Genomic DNA, 21,483 nt, shown 5'->3' on the forward strand with positions numbered 1-21,483 from the left:
ATTTTACTTTATTGGTGACTAAATTGAAATACTCATAACCTCAAAGAAACAAATTGAAAATGCCTTAAAAATCAGTTTGTCTAAAAAGGCAAAATAGAAAAACAATTTTATTAAAATAACTAAAATTGAAAGAAAAGAAACACCATTGGACTTTGATTTAGATGTACTTTCATGACATTGTTTACAGATCCTGAAATAAGGAAACCTAGTAAACAGAATGCATGCAGTTCCTACATCTATATGATCATTTATCAGACACACTGTTGTCTGAAGCATTGTTGAGGTAGGAAATTACAAGATCTGCTGCTTTGCACCCTGAGGCAATTGCTCTACCAACTGAAATTCCACCTCTGTGGTTACCTACAAAATTTCATCATTCATTACTAACATAAGAACTTAATTTGTATATGTATGCTCAATGACTGTTAAGAAATGTGATTGGGCCTAACTCAACCCTACAAAACCGGCTTGTAGGGTGAGGATTGCCCCCACTTATAAACACATGTTCAGGTCATCTATTGTCCGATGTGGGACTCTTAACACACCCCCTTACGTCCAGGGCTAGACAACTGGAGCGTGGAAATAAATGGTGGGTGGTCCGATAGCGGAAACCATAGAAGGTGGCCCACCAGATCTTAAACGAGACTCTGATACCATGTTAAGAAATGTGGTTAGGCCTAACTCAAGAGTGAGTTGTTAGTACTCTTTAACCAGGGATCAAGCTTAAGTTGTATATGAACCATTGCATAAGAACTTACCTGCATAGAAAAATCCAGGAAGATCATTTTCCATCTTGTCAATTGCTTCAAGAACTGACCCGTAGTTGCGACCATATAAAGGAAAGCCTTTACTCCAGTAGAAATGGCTGCAAATGAGTAGCATTAGAAAAATATTAAAGTAGAGAAAGTTTTGAAAATAAATTGATGCCATACTTAACGAATGTGGGCTCTCCCTCAGCTCCCAACAGTTTTCTCAGGTCAGAAGTGACAATTTTCTTAAGTTCATCGCTGCAGTGAGTAAATAAGCAAATTAGTAAAGATAAGGTGGTAATGAAAAGGAAACAAAAGACAGGGAAACAAGAGAGTGACAGCATATATGGTTTTCCGGAGTGTCTATTGTCACTCCAATGTACCATTCATATATAATCGACTTCTGTAGAATTTTACTAAACTACTTTGTTTGATTTCTTACATAAAAATTAGTTAGATGAGAATGACAATTTACAAGCATAGGGAACACAATAGTCATAGACATGTATATGGGTGTGCAAAAAATATGATTAGAACCAGAGTAAAATAATATAGGTACGTTGAAGCTTGAGCAAGTTCCCTATTTCGAGTTCCCCCTATGAAGGTGGTATAGAGATGCATATCACTGGGTGCTCGATCTGGAAACATCATAGAGGAGAAAAGTGTACCTGTTGTGCAAAATAAGTCAGCGGTTATGGCAGAAACAGTTTGTGACCTGTTTTAGTTTTCTTAAGCCATAGACTTATAGAAGCATTACCGAGAGTTTTAAAACCATTTTGTTGCTCTTTTGATGGAACGAGAACTCCGAATCCCTCCAGAGGTCTCTTTACATTCTCCTTTTTAAAGGTGGTAATTAAGACTGAAAGTGGCAAATAGGTCACCTACAATAGGTGTTGATTCTGTTGTTAAAAAAACAAGACCTAGGCTATAGCATTTTTTATTATCCTTACCAAGTAGTAATTGTATACGACGAGCATGAGATGTAATCAATAAATTTTGAAGTAAATCAATTGAAATCAAGGTCAGGCTGAAAACTGTATACCTCGGGAAGGAAATTAAGTGAAAAGGGGGTTCCCTTTTTGGTGATCTGGATGTCTTTGACATTACCTAGAGGAGCCTGTGTCCTCAAAAAAAACATCAAAAGTTATCAGCGGTAGAAATTAACAATGTAAGACGAGAATATCACTCTGCGTGGAAATAAAACTTGAAAACCAAGTCAACGAAAGGCTCATAACGCGCTTCATGAAAAAATAAAGCAGAATAATGCCATCTTTGATTATTTTTTTTCCCTGCTTGAATAATGTTGCATAAAAGTCAGTGCAGCTGTTAGAGACTATGCAGATTTTAAACTGCAAAAATGAAACTTTGACCCAGGTCTCCATGAGTAAAAGATTCATGGTTTTGGCAAGTTTATGACTTAGGTCCCAAAAACAGATTAGCATTTAGCACATATAAACTCTCTCTTTGGAAAACTCATAAAACTTCATGTAAGCTTCGATAAAACTGGTAAACTGTCAACTTTCCTGGGGAGTTTACAAGTCATATGATTTAGGTCAAACCAACATAGGATTGTAGACTTGTAAACTCCCCAGGAAAGTTGACAAAAATCATATGACTTAGCTTTTGTTGCAAAGGCAAACTAGTATGCCTCAATATGACTTTGTTGTTTCTTAACGATTTCTTTCCTTTTTCACAATTTCTTTTTTATCTTATAAAGCTTATCTATTTAGAAGTTACTTATCCAAGCATACGTTTTAATTTATTTGAAACCAACCATGATTTTTGTCTTAAGAAGAACAAAACGGAAAAAGAAGTGAAACCATACTAACCGTCATAATTACTGCATCAACATCTTGTGTTTTTTTGTTAGAAGCACAAGTAATAGACCAGTTTTCCGATGGGGAACTTCCATCATGACTGTAAGCTAGTGTCAAAACCTTTGCATTTAACGTAAGGTCGTCTTTGCCAAGCTCTTTGCACAATGTATCAGTCAGTGTCTGTGCTGGATACACAGTTAAACAAATGAGATGAAAGATATGTATTAAAATGGAAACAATATTCAAATGGTGAGTAGCTATAATCAAGCACAGGACAAAGTTTCCTCAAAGGAGAAATATTTGCACAATGATTCAATACCTGCATCCCACCATGAAAAGAAAATGAACCACGCTGGTGCTTGTTTTTTCTTGGTGCATTTTTAGTTTCTCCAGTTTTGTTCCTTTTACCAAGTAAGCTGGATTGTAAAGCCCCTGCTATAATGGAGCCAAACCTGAAAACATAGAGAGGATCCACCATATAGTAACCATTTTCTATATAAAAGGAGAGGTGGCGATCAGTGTAGAGGCAAATGAGAAGAGGAATAAGTGTGTAATTTGGGATATTAATTGAGAATAAGTTGACCCTTTCTCAGAACAGGGGTTATTCTTCTATTTTCTGTTTACTAATTTGAGCTTGTAACAGGATTTTTACTCCCATTATTAAGAGTATTTTCATATTTATATCAGTTCAGCTTATATGTCAATATCCGGTACCTAACAGACTCCTCTACAACTCCCATACTCAAGTGAAGATATCAACTGAACAAACCAAGACTAAAAAATTTGAATATCGTCAGCTGATTTAATTTAAAGTCCTATATGAAAGTTGCAAGCAATACCTTTTCTCCAAATTCCATAGCTCTGGGAAAGAATGGCGCATCTGTTTGAAAAATATGAAAGAAGGAAATTAACACTTTATATGGTTGCCCAATATTAATACGACAAAAATTCATATTTGAAAATTGTTACATAATATATAATTTAATATGAAATATCAGACATATTTAAAACATTGAGAAGCAACTCACAGAAAGAGATTCAGGATCTGCTGCACTTGTACCTCCAACAAAAGGATCAATGAGATAGTCCACAATCTACAAATAATTTGTTAGAAAAAAGAAGAAATAAATACTAGACGAAATAATACTGTTGAAAATATATCATGATTTTTGTTGTTACTGTATAGGCATATAATATCATATTCTGTAAATAGAATAATATCTCCTTACTTATTGCCTATATAAAATCGACTCCACTGTGTTTCTGAAATACAATTTCACAATATTATGCATATATTTTCTCTCATTCATTCATCATAGCATCTAGAGCTAATAGAGGTAACCCTAAATCTGTTCTTATAGGGCCTTTTGGTGATTTATTTTTGGAAACTGTATTCCAACTGCAGTTTATCCTTCCTCTTTGTGGTGGTGACCTCATTCCATCACTTTCACACTAAACCATTCACTTTTTCCGCTCTCCCACCGTCAGCACCCATTGTCTCCCGCTACCTTTTTAGCCGAGCACCTCACCATCAGAATTGCACCGCCCAGATCAGCCAAAACCCAAAAACACACGCTCACTCGTACGCTTCCATGCATCTAGCAACCGCCATAGGTGTGTGAAAGACCTTGCAACCACTGTTCTTGTTGCATTTCAAAATGCAGTAAACACCATCACTCGATAGTCCCAAATCCTGTAACTTCTGGCCCACACAGACCACCTTTGACTTTTGCACGTGTCATTTCTAATACAATTTTTGCCACTTTTTTTTTGTTCCTTGGACCGATCATGGTTTCCTTCGGTAGTACAGATCCTCTGAAGGCCTATTTTCCGAAGTATGAAGATTTCATTGAGTGGTTTGCATATTTGTTTATTCATTTCTCCGGATCAATAACTACCGTTGGTCACACACTCACAACCAATTCATTTGTCGGCATATCGCAATCTCTCCCTCTTGGTCATTAGGTTCTTGATTTAATTTAGGTGCATCTGACCATATCTCTAGTAGTAAGGATATTTTCTCTTCTCTTTCTATATCTGGTTATTTACTTATAGTAACTTCAGCTAAAGGCGCTCAAACTCTATCCCAAGGGATTCATACTTCCATTCCACTCCCTTTCATAACAGTTAGAGTTATGTTCTTTATTTCCGTAGGTGTCCCTTGAATTTACTTTTAGTAAGTCAGTTAACTAGTTCTAATGATTGTTTGATTACCTTTACTAAAGCCACTGTTATTTTGCAGACCTAAATTTGGGAACGACTATTGGTGTCAGATATGGGTCTAAAGGTTTTTACCAACTATCCACCATATCCCGTGTTTGTTCTACCACAGATTTCCCTCTTACCATAAATTTCAGAAGTTGGTATCGAACTTCTCCAATAAACGAGCTTCGTCCCTTTATGTTTTAGTTCATTATATTAATCGAATGTTTAGGGTCCTTCTACTAATTCACTCGTTTTTAACCATTTGTTATTTTTATCAAAATGACTTTCATTCACATGTTATGTGGTTATTTTTCATTTCATCACGCTCGGTGCATATGGTTTATTTGCTCCGGCTTGAGGGGTTGTGTTGAAATTATATTATGATATTTGTAGTTACTGTAGATATATTATATTGTATGATATCATGCAAATAGGAATAATATCTCATATATTCCATTTGTTTGTATTCCCTCGAACCTATATAAAATAGACTCCTCTGAGTTGTTGAAATACACGGTTTCACAATAATGTCTTTTCTCTCTCATTCAATAAATAAAATGTTGGAAAACATATGCAGCACTGTAAGCATGGAATAGATTAGCCATAAGCAGAAAAATGGCAAATGAATGATTTCAAGGTAATGTGACATATACCTCTTTCCCAAAATGACGTTCGAAGAATCTGCTAACACTGAAAAACAAAACAGAAAGAATGCAAAAGATGTCACTTGTGCTTGCTTTGCTTACAACAATAACCAACAACTTTTGCTTAGTAAAATATAAACTATGCAGAGAGCAAGGTTTTGTAAAACTAGGTGTCATTATTAAGGTTTATTGAACCTTTCTTCGGAATCTTCATCACACACAGTAGAGGAGCCATTTCTTTTCCACAAAAATGGTTCAAAAAAGATCTGGATCTGCAAGTTTAGAAAGGTAAGTGTGCAAGCTATCTTTTATCAGCAGGATAAATGAATATCATTAAGTAGTTATTTTTAGAAGACGTAATCAACACCACAAACAGAATTAAAAAATAATAAGGAATACATAAGATTTGGAGCATAATAACAATTGTTGTTACAATTATAATAATAAAAAAAAATCATTTAAAGTTTGTCATCAACTGCTTTGAGTGAATCTCGTTCCAAATTCCCATTCCTATTTAAACGAAATATTGTATCCTATTCACAACATTGAAATATATCAAAAATATTTTCTACACAGATATATTCATCAACGCAGTTCCTGTCATCGATTTCTCATTAGCAAATCCATGCTTCCTGACCAGACGCATCAATTTGAGGGGGGTGTCAAAAGGGAATCTAGCATTATCAGTTTTCGACCATAGTTTGTATTAACAAGGAAGTGTGTATAATTAAAATTCAAATTAGAACCAATCTGTAGTTAATACTGGCCCTTGTGTCATTAATAGTGGTAATCGAGTTTGTACTATTTATGGAGGAAAGGAAAAATTAAAGGAAGCAATCAAACCTGATTTCTTTGGACAGATAGGTAATTAGTAGACTCGTGTAGTTATAGAGATTAAGGAGGATCACAAAGTAAATAGAGAACTGAAGAGATAAGAGGATGAGTTGTTAATTGAATTGTAAGCATTAGGGCTTTCAGCAATGGGAGGTGCAAGGGAGTGCTTGAGAAGTGTGTGAATGAAAACATGTTTAAGTCACATTAATCAAATAGAAAGAATTTTGTGACATTAAAAGAGAAAACTACTAAAGCTCAAAAAGCTGATGGATCCTTAGAGATGTGAGAAAGAAACCTTTGACTGTGCAGAAAGCAGTTTGCTCTTCAACAGTGCAGCAGGATTGGCAGGTACCTGATTTAACAAGATATCACATTCCATAATTATTGAGACAAATTACTGTAAAAACTGAAAACCTATTTCCGAAGTTCAATTATTTCAAAATTGAAAAATAGAAACACATTTTAGAATGACAGAAGTTACTGGCAAGACATACCAGAAGCGGTGTCCCATTTTTCACAATATAGCGCTTATGTTGTGACAGTGGCTGTAACAATAAACAAAATATCAATCTTATAAACAGAACAGATATGCAATCCCCGATAGGCCAATCACCAATATTATAATTTGTTAAGAAATGTGATTTGACAATGTTCAGGCCATATATTGTCCGATGTGGGACTCTTAACATAATTCAATTCAAAGAGCTAAAGCTCTAGCAGCTCAAAAGATTAGAATGAAGTCATGAGAGGAAGATAAATGAAAAGAAATTGCTTTATGTTTTTGGGAAAAGATGTTCTCGAACATTATGTTCAGACGCAAAATAATTCTTACATATTGTTGCTTTTCTTGAAGTCCAAGAGAAATAATCAAATCTTTAACCTCTGTTTCATTTTCAGTCTGCAGAGTACAAAACAGGAAAAGTAAGAACATATGTGGGTATGTTGAAAGCATGTATCGAAAAAGGGTAAATTACAAATAAACCCCATAATTCATTTACAATTTGTATACATGAATTTTATTTTGAAATACATAACCCCTTCATGTTTGGGTTAGCTTTATAAAAAAATAATTAAAATTGTTAGATTCATTGTCTTAGTCATGTAGGAAGCATGTGCCTTCGAAAGTAGAGGGTTGATAAGCTTGCAAGATAACATGCCTCACTATTAGCCTACCTATGGGATGTCATAAGCTACAACCTTGATTTATTTTAACCTAAAAGCCAGGAGGATTGTATGTTATGTATTAAATTAAAAAATGGCAGAAATGTTGGGTAGGTTACTCTTAATTTTCCCAAAACTAAATTCGACTTGTTGGAAATCTTCCTCTAATGTGAAGATGCTCGTTAAACTAGAGCACAAGACTATCATGGATGAAAAAATCAACGGTTTGGAAATGAAATTTCACTGAGTACGGGCCATTAGGTAATATGATCCAAAAATCTATGGATTGGTGGCAAATCTACTCTCAGAATTGAATCTATCATCAACATTTACTTGCAAGCACTGTAAATTTAAATAACTATCTACGTTTATACTAGTAACCTTACCATTGTATTAGCTCCCTCATCCCAAACTAGCCCATCTCGAGAAACACTTCTTAACCTCCCTCCAGCTCTTCCATCAGCTTCAAATACAGTTACATCCAGACCATGTGATTTCAATTTGTAAGCCGCAGCAAGCCCACTTTATACCCGAAAAACAAATTTAGACCGAGATAACAAAAATTTCAAGTTAAGTGCATCTAACAATGATATGAATTCTAAATCCATCCAAACGAAACATAATCCAAATTACCATTCTGATTAAATTAACAATAATTGAAGATATGAAGAAGTGCAGCAAGCACATTACCTTACCCCAGCACCAACAACAGCAACTCTTTTAACAGATCCTGCAGACTCAAAGTGTATCATGTCAGGGTTTATCAAAATTCAAGGAATTTGATATGAACATCTTTATAAGTGAGAATTTTGTGGACAAAAGAAATATTACACATTTTCTAAGTCAAACCTATTTTAAATATGAACCTAAACAGAATTTCTATTCATTTTACCTATGAAGAAATTGATAATGAGAAAATTTGGAAATGTGAATGAATTTAGAGAAAGAAGAGAAGTTACTTTGGTTATTGTGTTTGACGGAGGAGGTCATCTTTCTCTTCGACTCAGCTTCCGTCCAGACTGGTTTAGCTTACGGCGGGGATTTTGACGTTTGAGGAATGCTAGAGAGGTTCAGCAGGATGAAATGAACCATTTTTTTAATATTTTATTGTGGCTTAAATATGTCAAATAGATAGTGAGTTTTTTATTTTGGTTCCCATTTTTTTTTTTTAATTATTCTTGAATGATAAAATCTTTGACAATTTCTTTATCCAACCCCCAAGCTTCTTAGAAATCCGTGTGAAATTTTTGAAAGGGTGATTTTAAAGATGTATCTCTTAAATCATTTTTTAAGTAAAAAAAGGGTGTTTTTAGATATGCATCTTCGAAAACAACATTTCGCAGATGCATTTCCAAAAAAACGCGCGTTTTGCTGTTTAAACAAAACAGCCTCCCCCCATTTTCAGCTTACCCTAAACACCAAAACTTCAAAATTCCCAAGCATTTGCGCCAACACACTCCAAAGGCTACTTCAAAACAACATCAAATTGCTCTCCAACCTTTAAAGACTACTTCTAAAGCACCATCAACATCACGTCAAATCTGTAAGTTCCACAACTTTAAATTTAGGATTGAAAATGATATTAGGGGTGTTGGAAATTAGTATAATGTAGTAGGTTTAAGTTATTATATGTCATTGAGTATGTTTAGATAGGAAAAATTTGATTTTGAAGCATTTAGGGCAAGATGTGGATGTTATGCAAAAATGGAGTTCGCAGGGGGTTTTGGAAGGGCATTTCCGAAAACACCTCCATGACCAGTTTCGGAAATGCACTTCCGAAATGAACCCTGAATTGTTTTTTTTATTTTCTTGATTGTTTCGCCTTCTTACGGATTTCAATTTTTTCAGGAAAATGGCAGGCAACCCCGCACGACTTAAACAGGGCAGAGAGACCCAAACAGAGTCAGCTCGACGCGAGCGGGCATTATAGTTGGCATCGACACAGGGACGGGGTAGAGTACGAGTACTCGTCCAGATGGATGAGGCTGGTTCTTCATCTGGATCGAGGAGTCAGCTGGCTCGGTGTCTTCTTCCCGTCAGGATGAGGTACGGGAGGATGGGAGGAGGTGAGACACGAGGAGGAGGAGGAGGAGGAGGATGAGGAGGAGGAGATACCTAATGCTGACCCTCCACACGGGAAGGATGAGGGCTACCCGGGAGGGCCTAAGGACACTTCCTTACTGATTTACTACCACTACCACGTCGCTCGACGTGTCTGGGAGGGAGAGGTATTTTTTAATTACACTTTATAATTTAACCGTTTTTTATTGAGTTTTTTATTCCACTTTCTCCTAACGGTCTAACTAATAATCTTTTTTGTTTTTGTTTTTGTTGTAAAAGGAAAGGTCGGCGATAAAATTCGTGAACCACGCGCGGAAGATTTTTGATCTGTTTAAACCACAAGCCCAATGGTTTAATGATGTGGTAGCTGGTTCCGGGCTCGGCTGGTTGTGCATGACCGGGTATACCACTATCAGCCACGGCATGCAGGGGGTTTCGTGGAGCGGTGGCACAAAGAGACGTCTTCTTTCCACTTTCCTCTTGGGGAGTTGACGATCACCTTGCACGATGTTCAGTGTCTGCTCCAACTGCCGATCAGAGGGAGGCTACTGCACCATTCCCAAATACAGAGGATCGAGGCGATTGAGTGTATGGTCGACTATCTGAGTATGGACCCAAACATGGCTGATTATGAGTGTCGGGCGACGAATGAGACTCATATCCGGTTCTCTAGCTTGAGAGAGTTGTATGAGAACCACTTGGTGGCGACAGCAGAGTCCGAGTAAGAGGGTGACAGGCTTTTTACATAGTATCATCGTGCCTGCGCTCTGAGGTGTTGGTTCATGTTTTTGGTCGGCACTACACTCTTTGTGGACAAGAGTGCAATCTACGTTGACATGACATATCTCCGCTACTTTATCGATCCGAGTACCATTAACTAGTAGAACTAGGGTCAGCTATTCTGGTATACCTATACCAGAAGCTGAATGAAGCCTCCAATTGGAGGACCAGACAGTTGACTGGATCTTTCACACTCCTGACTGTACGTTTCTTTTTAATTATTTCACATTTGTTTATGGTTCATATTTATTTTTTACATTTTATCATATTTGCGCTTCAGGGCTGGATCATCTAGTACTTCCCCCGCATCCACGGCTTCGCCATTAATCATGCGTACAATGATGCCATGCCCAGGGCCGCCCGATACGTTCTCCAAAGGGGGAACAACGCAGTGCCACCATATCGCGTGTACCTCGACCGCACAACTCACGATGACATCCATTGGACGTCGTTCACCGACTACCATGTTGTTGTCCCATTCGACCTCATCGTGTTATACTCTGGATGGTTGGCATGCGGGACCAACACCATGGTGAGGTATCTCCCAGAGCGGTGTATGAGGCAGTTTTCACGTGTGCAGATGATACCGAGGTCACTGTTTGAGGTTGCTCCTGACACAGTTATCCGAATGGAGCCCACTGCCATATTTGAGGACTAGGCGCGTCATTTGGTCCCGGAGGAGTATCGGCGTATGCAGGCCATCCAGGAATGACATTGTGTAGAGGGGTACGTGACATGGTTCTATCTGGTGTCACATCCTCTGATGACACCCGACACTTCCGGAGCTCCCAGGCCAGCACACAAGAAGATCTTGGAGAACCAGCAGGCCAAGGATGACCATGTCACTGATCTCCTGCCGATATGCCAGTGGATAGAGATGCTTGGACGGAACGGTCCAGAGGCAGTTGTCATCGTGGAGAGGATGATCGATAACGCGTCCAGTGCGGCGGCATATACGGGGCAGAGGAGGTCCCAGGGGGTTAGGGTTAGGCATACTCAGTAGCAGTTGCCTATTTATTTTTTGAGTAATGCTATTCTTACACCAATACTTACACCAAACACTGTTCACCGTATTTATACGATGAACAGTGTTTTTTAAAATAAAATAATAATATTTATAAAAAATATTTTTATTTTTAAAAGGGTTAAATATATTTTTAGTCTCTATAAAATTACACAAATTGACTTTTAGTCCCTATAAAAAGTATATTGACTTTTAGTCCCTAGAAAATTATTTTTGTACTCAGTATTAGTCCCTGTAGAGGGACAAAAACTGAGTGCAAAAGTAATTTTATAGGGACTAAAAGTCAATATATTTTTTATAGGGACTAAAAGTCAAATTTGAGATATTTATAGGGACCAAAAACATATTTAACCCTTTTTAAAATTACGGACAACACTGTTCATATAGGAACGTGCATTAACCAACTTCATTACTATATTAACCAAGTTTTTACACTGCATTAACCAAGTTTGATGACTGCTAAAAAATATTTTTAGTACCTGGATGTTGCATTATTAGTCAACTTCATTACTGCATTACCCAAGTTTTTACACTGCATTAACCAAGTTTGGTGACTGCTAAAAATTAATAATACCTGAATGTTGCATTAACCAACTTCATTACAGCATTAACCAAGTTTTTACACTGCATTAACCAAATTTGAGTAATGTTATTCTTACACCCATGAACAGTACTTTACAGTAGTCACCAAATTTGGTTAATGCAGTGTAAAAACCTGGTCATTGCAGTAATGAAGTTGGTTAATGCAGCATTCCGATATTAAAAAATAACTTTTAGCAGTCATCAAACTTGGTTAATGTAGTATAAAAACATGGTTAATGCAGTAATGAAATTGGTTAATGCACGTCCATACATGAACAGTGTTGTCCGTAATTTTAAAAATAAAAAATATTTTTATAAATATTATTATTTTATTTTAAAAAACATTGTTCACTGTATAAATACGGTGAGCAGTGTTTGGTGTAAGTATTGGTGTATGAATATGGTGTAAGAATAACATTACTCTTATTTTTTATTGTTGACTTTTTTGTATTCGGGTTGTATTTTTTGACATTTACGTACACTATTAGTTGTATATATAATATTAGTATTTTATTTCAATTTGCGTGTTATATTTAGTTTATATAGAGTGGTAAAAATAAAACTATTAATTAAAATATTAAAAACCGAAAGAATATAATTAATTAATTAATTTAATCAGTGTAATTTCTATAAACAAGAATAAGTTTATTATTGATATAAGTATTTTTTATAAATAATTTCAAAAATAAATTAATATTATATACGAAAAATAAATATATTGTTGTTTCAGTTTTTTTAACTAGTTAATATATAATTTTAATTGTAATTTAAGATTTTTATTGTTATTCATATTTTTTATGACCTTGATCGGATCAAATATAGAAAATAAATTTTGACCAAATTATATTTATCATTTTTTTTAAATATCAAATTAAAATAATTATTTTTATTCATATTCTTTTGAATAAATTATTCAATATAAAATTAATGATAAAAAATTAAATAATAACGAAAACAAATTTAGTGTTGATTTAAATATTTGAGTAAAGTGCTAGAGGCGATAGTGGGGGAGAACTAAGCGGCGTTTGTGAAGGGGCAAAAAATACATAACCATATTCTGCTCACATATAAATTAATTAAAGGTTATGACAGGAAAAGGATATCTCCAAGGTGTCTCATGCAAATGGATATCCAAAAAGGTTACGATACGGTGGATTGGAATGCGTTAGAAAATATGTTAAATGAGGTTGGTTGCCCGCGACCTTTTACTATGTGGCATGACTGCGGTTACTACTGTTTCATACAGGTTTAATGTGAATGGGTACCACACGGACATCATGGAAGCTAAAAGAGGCTTGCGATAAGGTGATCCCATCTCGCCTGTGCTGTTCGTCATTGTTATGGAATGTCTCAATAGATACTTGTACAAGATGAAAAATAATAGTGATTTCAATTATCACCCAAAATGTGCTAAACTAAAAATCACTAATATGTGTTTCGCGGATTATCTTCTTATGTTTTCTAAAGGAGATAAACTGTCAGTTGAATTAATGATGATAGCCTTCGAAAAATTCTCGAAGGCAACAGGTTTGGTGGTGAACCCACGTAAGTGTCGCTTGTACTGTGCTGGTGTTGATGAAGTGACAAGGATAGATCTGCTGGCAACTTTGGGTTTTCAGGAAGGACAAATGCCACTTAAATATCTAGGAGTTCCCGTGACAAGTAAGAAGCTTCCTATGACCCAATACTTGCCGTTAATACACAAAATTATGTGTAAGATCAAGTATTGGACATCATGGTTGCTAACATATGCGGGAAGATTGTAGCTTATAAACAGTGTTTTGTTTGCGATCACGAATTACTGGATGAATTGTTTCCCGTTTCTGAAAGGAGTGCTGCAGAAAATTGAGTGCATTTGCCGTAATTTCCTTTGGAATGGTGGTTATGAGGGAAGCCGTAAAACCCTTGTAGCTTGGAAGCATGTGTGGACTAAAGTGAGCTTAATGAAGCTGCTGTGGAATTTAAGTGGTAAGGAAGACTCTCTGTGGGTTAAGTAGGTGCAAGCTTATTACCTTAAGCATAATAATCTGATGGAGTTTCAAGTTAAAACAAATGATTGATGGATTATAAAAGGTGTGCTGGACCAGAGAGCAGATTTGGTTGATATGGAATCTCTTGAAGACATCATAGAGGAAAAGAAGTTCAATATGGGCAAGGCCTATAGGAAACTTCAAGACTGTGGTCATAAAGTTATGTGGAAAAAATTTGCTGTGTGGAAATAATGCGATGCCCCGAGCCAATTTTATTTTTTGGCTAGCTTGTCACGAAAGGTTGGCGACAAAAGATGTATTATGCAAAATTGGTTTGATTGATAACATCACCTATTATTTTTGTGTACAGGAAGAATCGATAAGGCACTTATTTTTTGAAATGTGATGCTATGAAGCAAATATGGATGAAAGTTCTTCATTGGATACAAATTACTCATATTCCTGGAAATTGGCATGAGGAGACTAATTGGCTTGTTCAACAAACGAAAGAGAAGAGTATGCGGGCTGCTGTTCTCAAAATGGCGACGGCTGAAACAATATATGAATTGTGGAAAGCTATAAACAATAAAAGGTTTGGTAACCCTGTTGATATTATAAAGATAAGCAAGAGAATCATAGATACTTTGATATATAGGGGGTGGAATAACAAAAAGCTTTGAAATTACATAACTATCTTAATGATAAAGGGGTATTAGCTTTCGTTTTATCTTTCTTAGTCGGCTGGTTTGTTGGGTTTGGCTGGATCCGTTTTGGGATCGCTTGTACTTATTGATCTTTTTTTTATCTTAATAAAGTTTTTTAATTTAAAAAAAATTGTAAATAATATTAAAATAAAATTAATATTTATATAAAAAAATATAGTTGATTTAAATATTTTTTATATGATAAAAGTTATATGCATTAATTTATTATCTCTTTTAAATATAATAAAAAAAATTTGATAAAACAATTTGATTTTTTTATCATTTTATTTTTATTACATTTTAAAAATAAACGTGCATATCATACCTAGACTATTTTACTAGTTTTTAATTAAAGTTTCTAAATATAAATGATTTTCTAAAAAATATTTTTTTATTAAAAATTAGTTTCAACTCGCAAAATGAAACACACTACACTCGTAAAGAAAATTGAATGTTACTACTATTAAATTAACAAACAGTCAACTGTATTGTATCTCACTATAAATAATCAACCATTCTCTCTCTTCGTCTTCCTCACTCCCTGGCGCTTCTTTCTTTCAATTTTTCTTTTTCTCAATTCCCACATCGTGTACCAAAAAAAAAGAAGAGCGATTCAACCTCCCTATACCGACATGTTTTCTATCAAACAGATTTTTCCGGTAGACTACGAAGGCCAAGTCTCGCGTCGCCTTCTAGAAGCTTCTCATTCCGGCGATCTGTCTTTGGTCATAGATTGTATTTCCGATCCCTCAGTTGACGTCAATTTCGTTGGTGCCGTCACTTTGAAAACTAGATGCTCAGAGCTACTTCTGATTCCCGAATCATCCAGCCAGGTCAGCTTCGGGTTCAAGGAATTTGTCTCTGACGTTACGCCTCTTTTCCTTGCTGTTCATGCCGGAAACGCTTCACTCGTCAGGAAGTTACTGGTAATGACCAATGAAACGCTAGTTTTCTCATCATTTATCTGTTTTATTGAATTTTTGTTGTTGTTATTGTGGTTTTTTTTTCCTTGATTCCTTGACTGAGTTTTTGTTTGTTACCGTTTTTGAATCTGTTCAAATGCATTTTCTCATCGTACAGATGTGATTATATTTAATTTATTTATTTTTTCAAATTATTATCGGTGTCTCCGTGTTAGTGTTGAGTCTGTTCGAGGAGAGGTGTTTGTGCTTCATTTCATAGAAAGTTAGAGATCAGAAGGAATAGCTAATTCAAACCGGTCTCACTCTACTCTTTCTAGTTTTGATTTATAAAGAAATAGTAACTGTTTTTTTAATTATCTACGTATCTTATGATCTTAAATTTTTTTTGAAACTAAAGAGAATTTAATTTAATCTTGAAAGTTACGGGGGGAAAGAAAAAGTAACATCTATTTTGAATTTTCTGAAACCTTCCCGTTTAATTATCTTGAGTTACACTTTTATTTATGGTGATTGGTCCCCACTTCACTTTTTCTCCCTTTCTATTGTTATAGTTTGTCTTTAACATTATTATTAGGAGTATTATATGTCCCCTTTTCCTCATGACATTTTTCTACTTTTCACTTCTTACTAAATCTAAAGCTAGGCTTGGAAATATTCAAATGAAGACACCCACACCCCCACACATACTTCTCTTTAACTCTCCATGTTTTCTATGGATTCAATTGATTAAAAAAAAAAGGGTGAATTGTAAGGCTGGGAGATAAGAAATTTGCATTTAATTTGGATACCTTCATTGATTATAGTGACATAGCCTCACACATTTTGAGACTTGATATAGCATGGTGCATCCCACTTTAGGCCCCACTCACATAAAATTAGAAAAATGATGATAAAAAATTTCTGATTGGTTTTGGTTCACTTTAATCTTCTGATTTACTTATGGTGGCACTTTTAGTCTGTTGAACTAATTTAAACCGCATAGTTAACTGCGAAAAAGTAAAGAAAGAAGAAAACAAAATCAATTGAAATGTGGAAGGCATTCTAAATGAATAAGAAGTTCTTGATATCTGACCATGTTGTACTTGCTACGATGTTGTATTCTTACTTATTTTTTGTCAGGATATAAATGACTACAGGCCATTAATTTTTTATGGTATGACAGAGTGTGGGAGCTGATGTAAATCAAAAGCTCTTCAGAGGCTTTGCAACTACTGCAGCAGTGAGGGAGGGCCACGTTGATATTCTTGAGGTCTTAATTAAATCAGGGGCATCACAGCCAGCTTGTGAAGAAGCTCTTATAGAGGCAAGCTGTCATGGACAAGAAGGGTGCGTGGAATTGCTCATGAGCTCTGATTTGGTCCGACCTCATATTGCTGTACATGCACTTGTGACCGCATGCTGCCGGGGGTTTACCGACGTGGTTAAGACACTTATAAAGGTTCGTGTTCTGCTGCAGCATGATTCTAGATATTTTGTAATGACAACTGTTAACTGATATATGATCAGCATCAGCAATTGCATGGTTGCTATTATCTGGCACATTAAGAGGTTAGCTCCATGCTAATTTCTTCTTCCTAGAGACTTCCCTACGAGTTACAGCCGACAAGTCCTCACATAATATTACAAAACTACTCCCACCTTTGACTATTATTTAGCTGTCTTCCTCTATAGACTTTTATTGGTAATTTTAACGTACACTTATTGGTAAATACTTGGTGTAATATGCTAAATTCGAGATCTCTTTTTCAACGGCAGTGTGGTGTGGATGCAAGTGCGACAGACCGGGTGCTTTTAGAGTCACTTACGCCTTCTCTCCATACAAATGTGGATTGTAATGCACTAGTTGCAGCTGTAGTTCATAGGCAGGTCCATGTTGTCAGTTTGCTCCTTCAGGTAAACTTTTATCTTGACCCCCTTCAAGTCTTCGATTACCAGTACAGTTTGGTTTAGTTTGCGAGAATATTTCACACATCTCTGCAGAATCCTAGTCATGTACAGTCAATATGTTCTTGCTCTTGTAATTTACCATTTGTGAACTATGGTCTGTTACATTTTTCAAACAAATTATAGTTTTTCTAAATAATTCCCATCAAACTCTAATCATCATGTAAGAACTATGAAGTCAGTGACCTCATCTGGTTAAAGCTGAAAATTTTGTCATCAGTCTGCCAAGGCAGCGGTCTCTTTTAATGTCGTTAGGCCGGTTCTACAGCCAAACAGAAATTTAGAAAACATAAAATACGATCTTCATTGTTAATGTTTAATATTTGAGTAATTAATTGTGCTCATAATTGCATCAATCTTCTCACAAACCATCTTTTTAATTGTTAAATGCTAGCCTCACGAGGATTTTTTTACAAATGAACTACAGAATGGTGCTACGACAGAGTTTGAAGTAAGGCTTGGAGCTTGGTCATGGGACACTTCAACTGGTGAAGAACTCCGTGTGGGTGCTGGACTGGGAGAACCATATGGCATCACCTGGTGTGCAGTTGAGTATTTTGAAAATAGTGGTGCTATATTAAGCTTGCTCTTGCAATATGTATCCTCAAATATTTGTCACCATGGAAGAACCGTTCTACACCATGCTATCCTTTGTGGCAATGTCGAGGCTGTTAGGATACTCTTAGAATGTGGTGCGAATGTAGAATCCCTAGTCAATACAACCAGCAAGACCGAGTACCTTCCTATACACATGGCATCTCGTCTAGGCTTACCAGCAATAATTCAATGCCTTATTGATTTTGGCTGTGACTTGAATTCTTTAACAGATTCTGGTGACACAGCTCTCATGATTTGTGCAAAATATAAGCAAGAAGAGTGTCTTAAAGTACTAACAAGGGCTGGTGCTGATTTTGGCTTGGCGAATATTGCATGTCAATCTGCAAGTTCACTTGCCGAGTTGTACAAGTGGTCTCATGATTTTCAACAAGCAGTGTTGAGTGTGATTAAAAACGGCAAGATACCCAAATCCAGCAATACTTCCACATTTTACCCTTTGATTTTTGTATCCAAGGCAGGAGATACTGAAGCATTGAAAACAGTCATTGAATCGGGAGAGTTTGATCTTGACTATCAAGATGATAGTGGTTTCTCAGCGGTTATGCATACAGCCGTGAAAGGTCATGTTGAATCATTTCGGTTGCTTGTATATGCCGGAGCCAATGTAAAGCTATGCAATAAATCTGGTGAAACAGCGATAATGCTATCTGAATTGAATAACAACTGTGATTTATTTGAAAAGGTCATGCTTGAATTCACACTTGAAAAGGGTAATCAAAATAGCGGTGGCTTCTATGCTCTACACTGTGCAGCTCGTCGTGGGGATTTGGATGCTGTTACACTGTTGACCAACAAAGGTTTTGATGTCAATGTTCTAGATGGAGAAGACTACACTCCGCTCATGTTAGCAGCAAGGGAAGGCCATGCATCCATTTGTAAGGTTTTAATTTCATACGGTGCTCATTATAATGCTAAAAATACAAGAGGTGAAACCGCACTTTTACATGCAAGGAAATTCGGTGGAGGGAAAAACGATGCAGAGGATGTTATACTTGATGAGTTTGCTCGTAAATTGGTATTAGATGGTGCCTACGTTCAGAAACACACAAAATGTGGTAAGGGAACCCCACATGTAAAACAACTACGTATGTTGGGTTCTGCAGGTGTTCTTTGCTGGGGTAAGTCAAGCAGGAGAAATGTGGTGTGCTGTGAGGCAGTGTTAGGGCCAAGCTCCATATTGCGTAGAAATAGAAATAGGTACAACAAAGGTGATGCAGTAGAACCTGGAATGTTTAGGGTGCTTACTAATAAGAACAGGGAAGTGCATTTTGTCTGTGAGGGAGGGTTTGAAGCTGCTGAGCTTTGGGTGAGGGGTATTAAACTTGTAACCAGAGAGGCTATTTTTCATAAGCAGAGAGACATGTAAGTTGTAGCATCAATTTGATAGTAGGATGTATGTATATAGATGTTTCCTGCTTGAGGCAATACTTCATTTCGAAGTATTTTTAGTCTCATTTTTGTATTGTAAAGATTTTGATCCGTTTTTGGTGTGTCGAGAGCTCACAAAATTCATGAAATTACAGTAACATTTTAGATAAACTAAATATATAAAGCTTGTAACACTACAATCAAATCAATTCACAAGACATAGATAAAGAAAATTATAACTACTCTTTAGTCGCTCTTTAGTCTCAGCCAAGGGCGGTTCTAAGGCCTGGCTACCCTGGGCAACTGCCCAGGCTCTAGTCCAATTAATTTTTGAAATCAGAAGTAAAAACAAATAAAAAGGGCAAATTATATGTAAAAGAAAGCATTTGGAACGAAGAAGACAAGGAGAAGAACGAAGTGAAAAAGTACAACGCCGTCGAAATTTTGAAACGTGACAACACCGACTCCACCGAGAATTGCTCTGCAGCATCACCACAGACACACCGTTGAAACTCCCTCTCTTTCGGTCACAGCTCCGCTCCGCCATCGGTGAGTGAGACTTGCTGATAGAGTGGTATAATAATAATAATATAAATACTATTATACCACTCTTCATTTCTTTCATTGATATCTTAAATGTGTGAAAGACACTACATTATATAACCTCCATAATGGATAATAAAACTAAAAGCCCAAATACAATTAAAGCCCAATACTAATAATAATACTAAGAATAATGCTAATAATAATAATATAAATACTATTATACCACTCTATCACTTGCTCTCCCTATCTCACCTATCATCTTTGTTCTGCTTATTTCTATGAAATTTGAGCCACAATGTTGTGAAATTTGGTTAGAAGGGTATCACACAAAGTGTTTGATTAACTGACTGTGTGTATTATAGTGTGTCTTATAGAAGGATTTTCTTTGTAATTTCTCTATGAACAATAAATGAATATTATGTTACTGGCCGTAGAATTATGTTGTAAAGCATGAGTCTGGGCTGCAGAATTATGTTGTAAAGCTTTTCTTCAATTGAACTAACCGTGCTTGCATATGAACAGGGGATTTACATGAGAGTTACATTACCCTTAGTGTTGGAGATGTGTCAAACTTTTCTTGTAAATGGGGGAAGTTTAAATAAATTAGGTGAAGATTTAAATGGAAAATTTGATGGCCAAAATAAAGTTTGGTAGTATAATAAGAATTCTTTAGCATTAATTATTCAGTAGATTTTATGGAATGTTCTTGTTGTCCTGTTAAATCCCCATGACAGTTATTTCAAATTTCATTTTATTTATCATATCCCAAATACATTTGAACATCCATGCATTTGAATAATGATTTTGTGATGCGAAATGTTTATCGAAAGCTTTATAAGCAAAATCCAAAATATATTTGAGCATCAATGCATTTGAATAATGATTTTGTGACACATGCTGTTAAGCGAAGGCTTTACAAGCAGATAATCATCCTTTTCTATTCCATGTCTGATTTAAGAACTGATTACATTTAATGATATGCCTTTTTCATACAGGTTGCAGCAGAGAAACCAAATCCAACTATATTTCTTAAAGCATGTGAATAAAAATAGATTGAGAATGTCTTTTTGTTCAGTTAAATTGATCTTTTTGATACATAAATCAATCGTTGGTTGATTAGTTGGGCTATGCAAAAGATGTTTTTATTATTACCATAATTTTTTACAATAAATTTTATACATAAATCAATCGTTGGTTGATTTGCGGTCTCTAAATTTTTGCCCAGGTTTTATTAATTTTCTGGCCCCGCCACTGGTCTCAGCGATATGCACTATTGGCGCCATAAACTCACATTAATAATATGAGGGCTGCTATTTGTAAAAAAAACTCAATACCCTATCTTTACACCCTTCAAAATAATACAACCTAAGTATGTCAAAAAAAAAAGAAAAATAATTTTTAAACATGATAAAAAAATAAAATTGTAATTTATACGGTGTAGGTATCACAAATAAATGTAAGATTATCATTTCTCTACTAATATTCCACAACAATAAATTTGTTAGTTTTAGTATATTTACTAACATATACCCAAATAAATACATGCACTTACG

At 35.7% G+C, this 21,483-nt stretch overlaps 2 protein-coding genes across 2 annotated transcripts; one reads left to right on the forward strand and one right to left on the reverse strand.

Moving 5' to 3' along the window:
• LOC131636425 (protoporphyrinogen oxidase 2-like) lies at positions 1-8,522 on the reverse strand. The gene is made up of 18 exons (XM_058907036.1): positions 8,370-8,522; positions 8,101-8,140; positions 7,797-7,932; positions 7,082-7,147; positions 6,744-6,794; positions 6,545-6,601; positions 5,611-5,687; positions 5,425-5,461; positions 3,595-3,660; positions 3,406-3,446; positions 2,886-3,018; positions 2,579-2,746; positions 1,792-1,866; positions 1,507-1,630; positions 1,309-1,417; positions 933-1,007; positions 759-865; positions 1-360 (listed from the first exon to the last, which is right to left on the reverse strand). The coding sequence occupies exons 1-18, from the start codon at positions 8,398-8,400 to the stop codon at positions 245-247; spliced, it is 1,509 nt and encodes a 502-aa protein (XP_058763019.1). The 5' UTR covers positions 8,401-8,522; the 3' UTR covers positions 1-244.
• A 6,528-nt stretch (positions 8,523-15,050) lies between these two features.
• LOC131636426 (uncharacterized) lies at positions 15,051-19,824 on the forward strand. Its single transcript, XM_058907037.1, has 4 exons — positions 15,051-15,457; positions 16,617-16,892; positions 17,210-17,347; positions 17,826-19,824. Exons 1-4 carry the CDS (start codon positions 15,164-15,166, stop codon positions 19,380-19,382), a joined length of 2,265 nt encoding a protein of 754 aa, XP_058763020.1. The 5' UTR covers positions 15,051-15,163; the 3' UTR covers positions 19,383-19,824.
• Positions 19,825-21,483: the final 1,659 nt, after the last annotated feature.

Source organism: Vicia villosa, unplaced genomic scaffold (genome assembly GCF_029867415.1).
Source record: "Vicia villosa cultivar HV-30 ecotype Madison, WI unplaced genomic scaffold, Vvil1.0 ctg.001730F_1_1, whole genome shotgun sequence".
Taxonomy (NCBI): domain Eukaryota; kingdom Viridiplantae; phylum Streptophyta; class Magnoliopsida; order Fabales; family Fabaceae; genus Vicia; species Vicia villosa.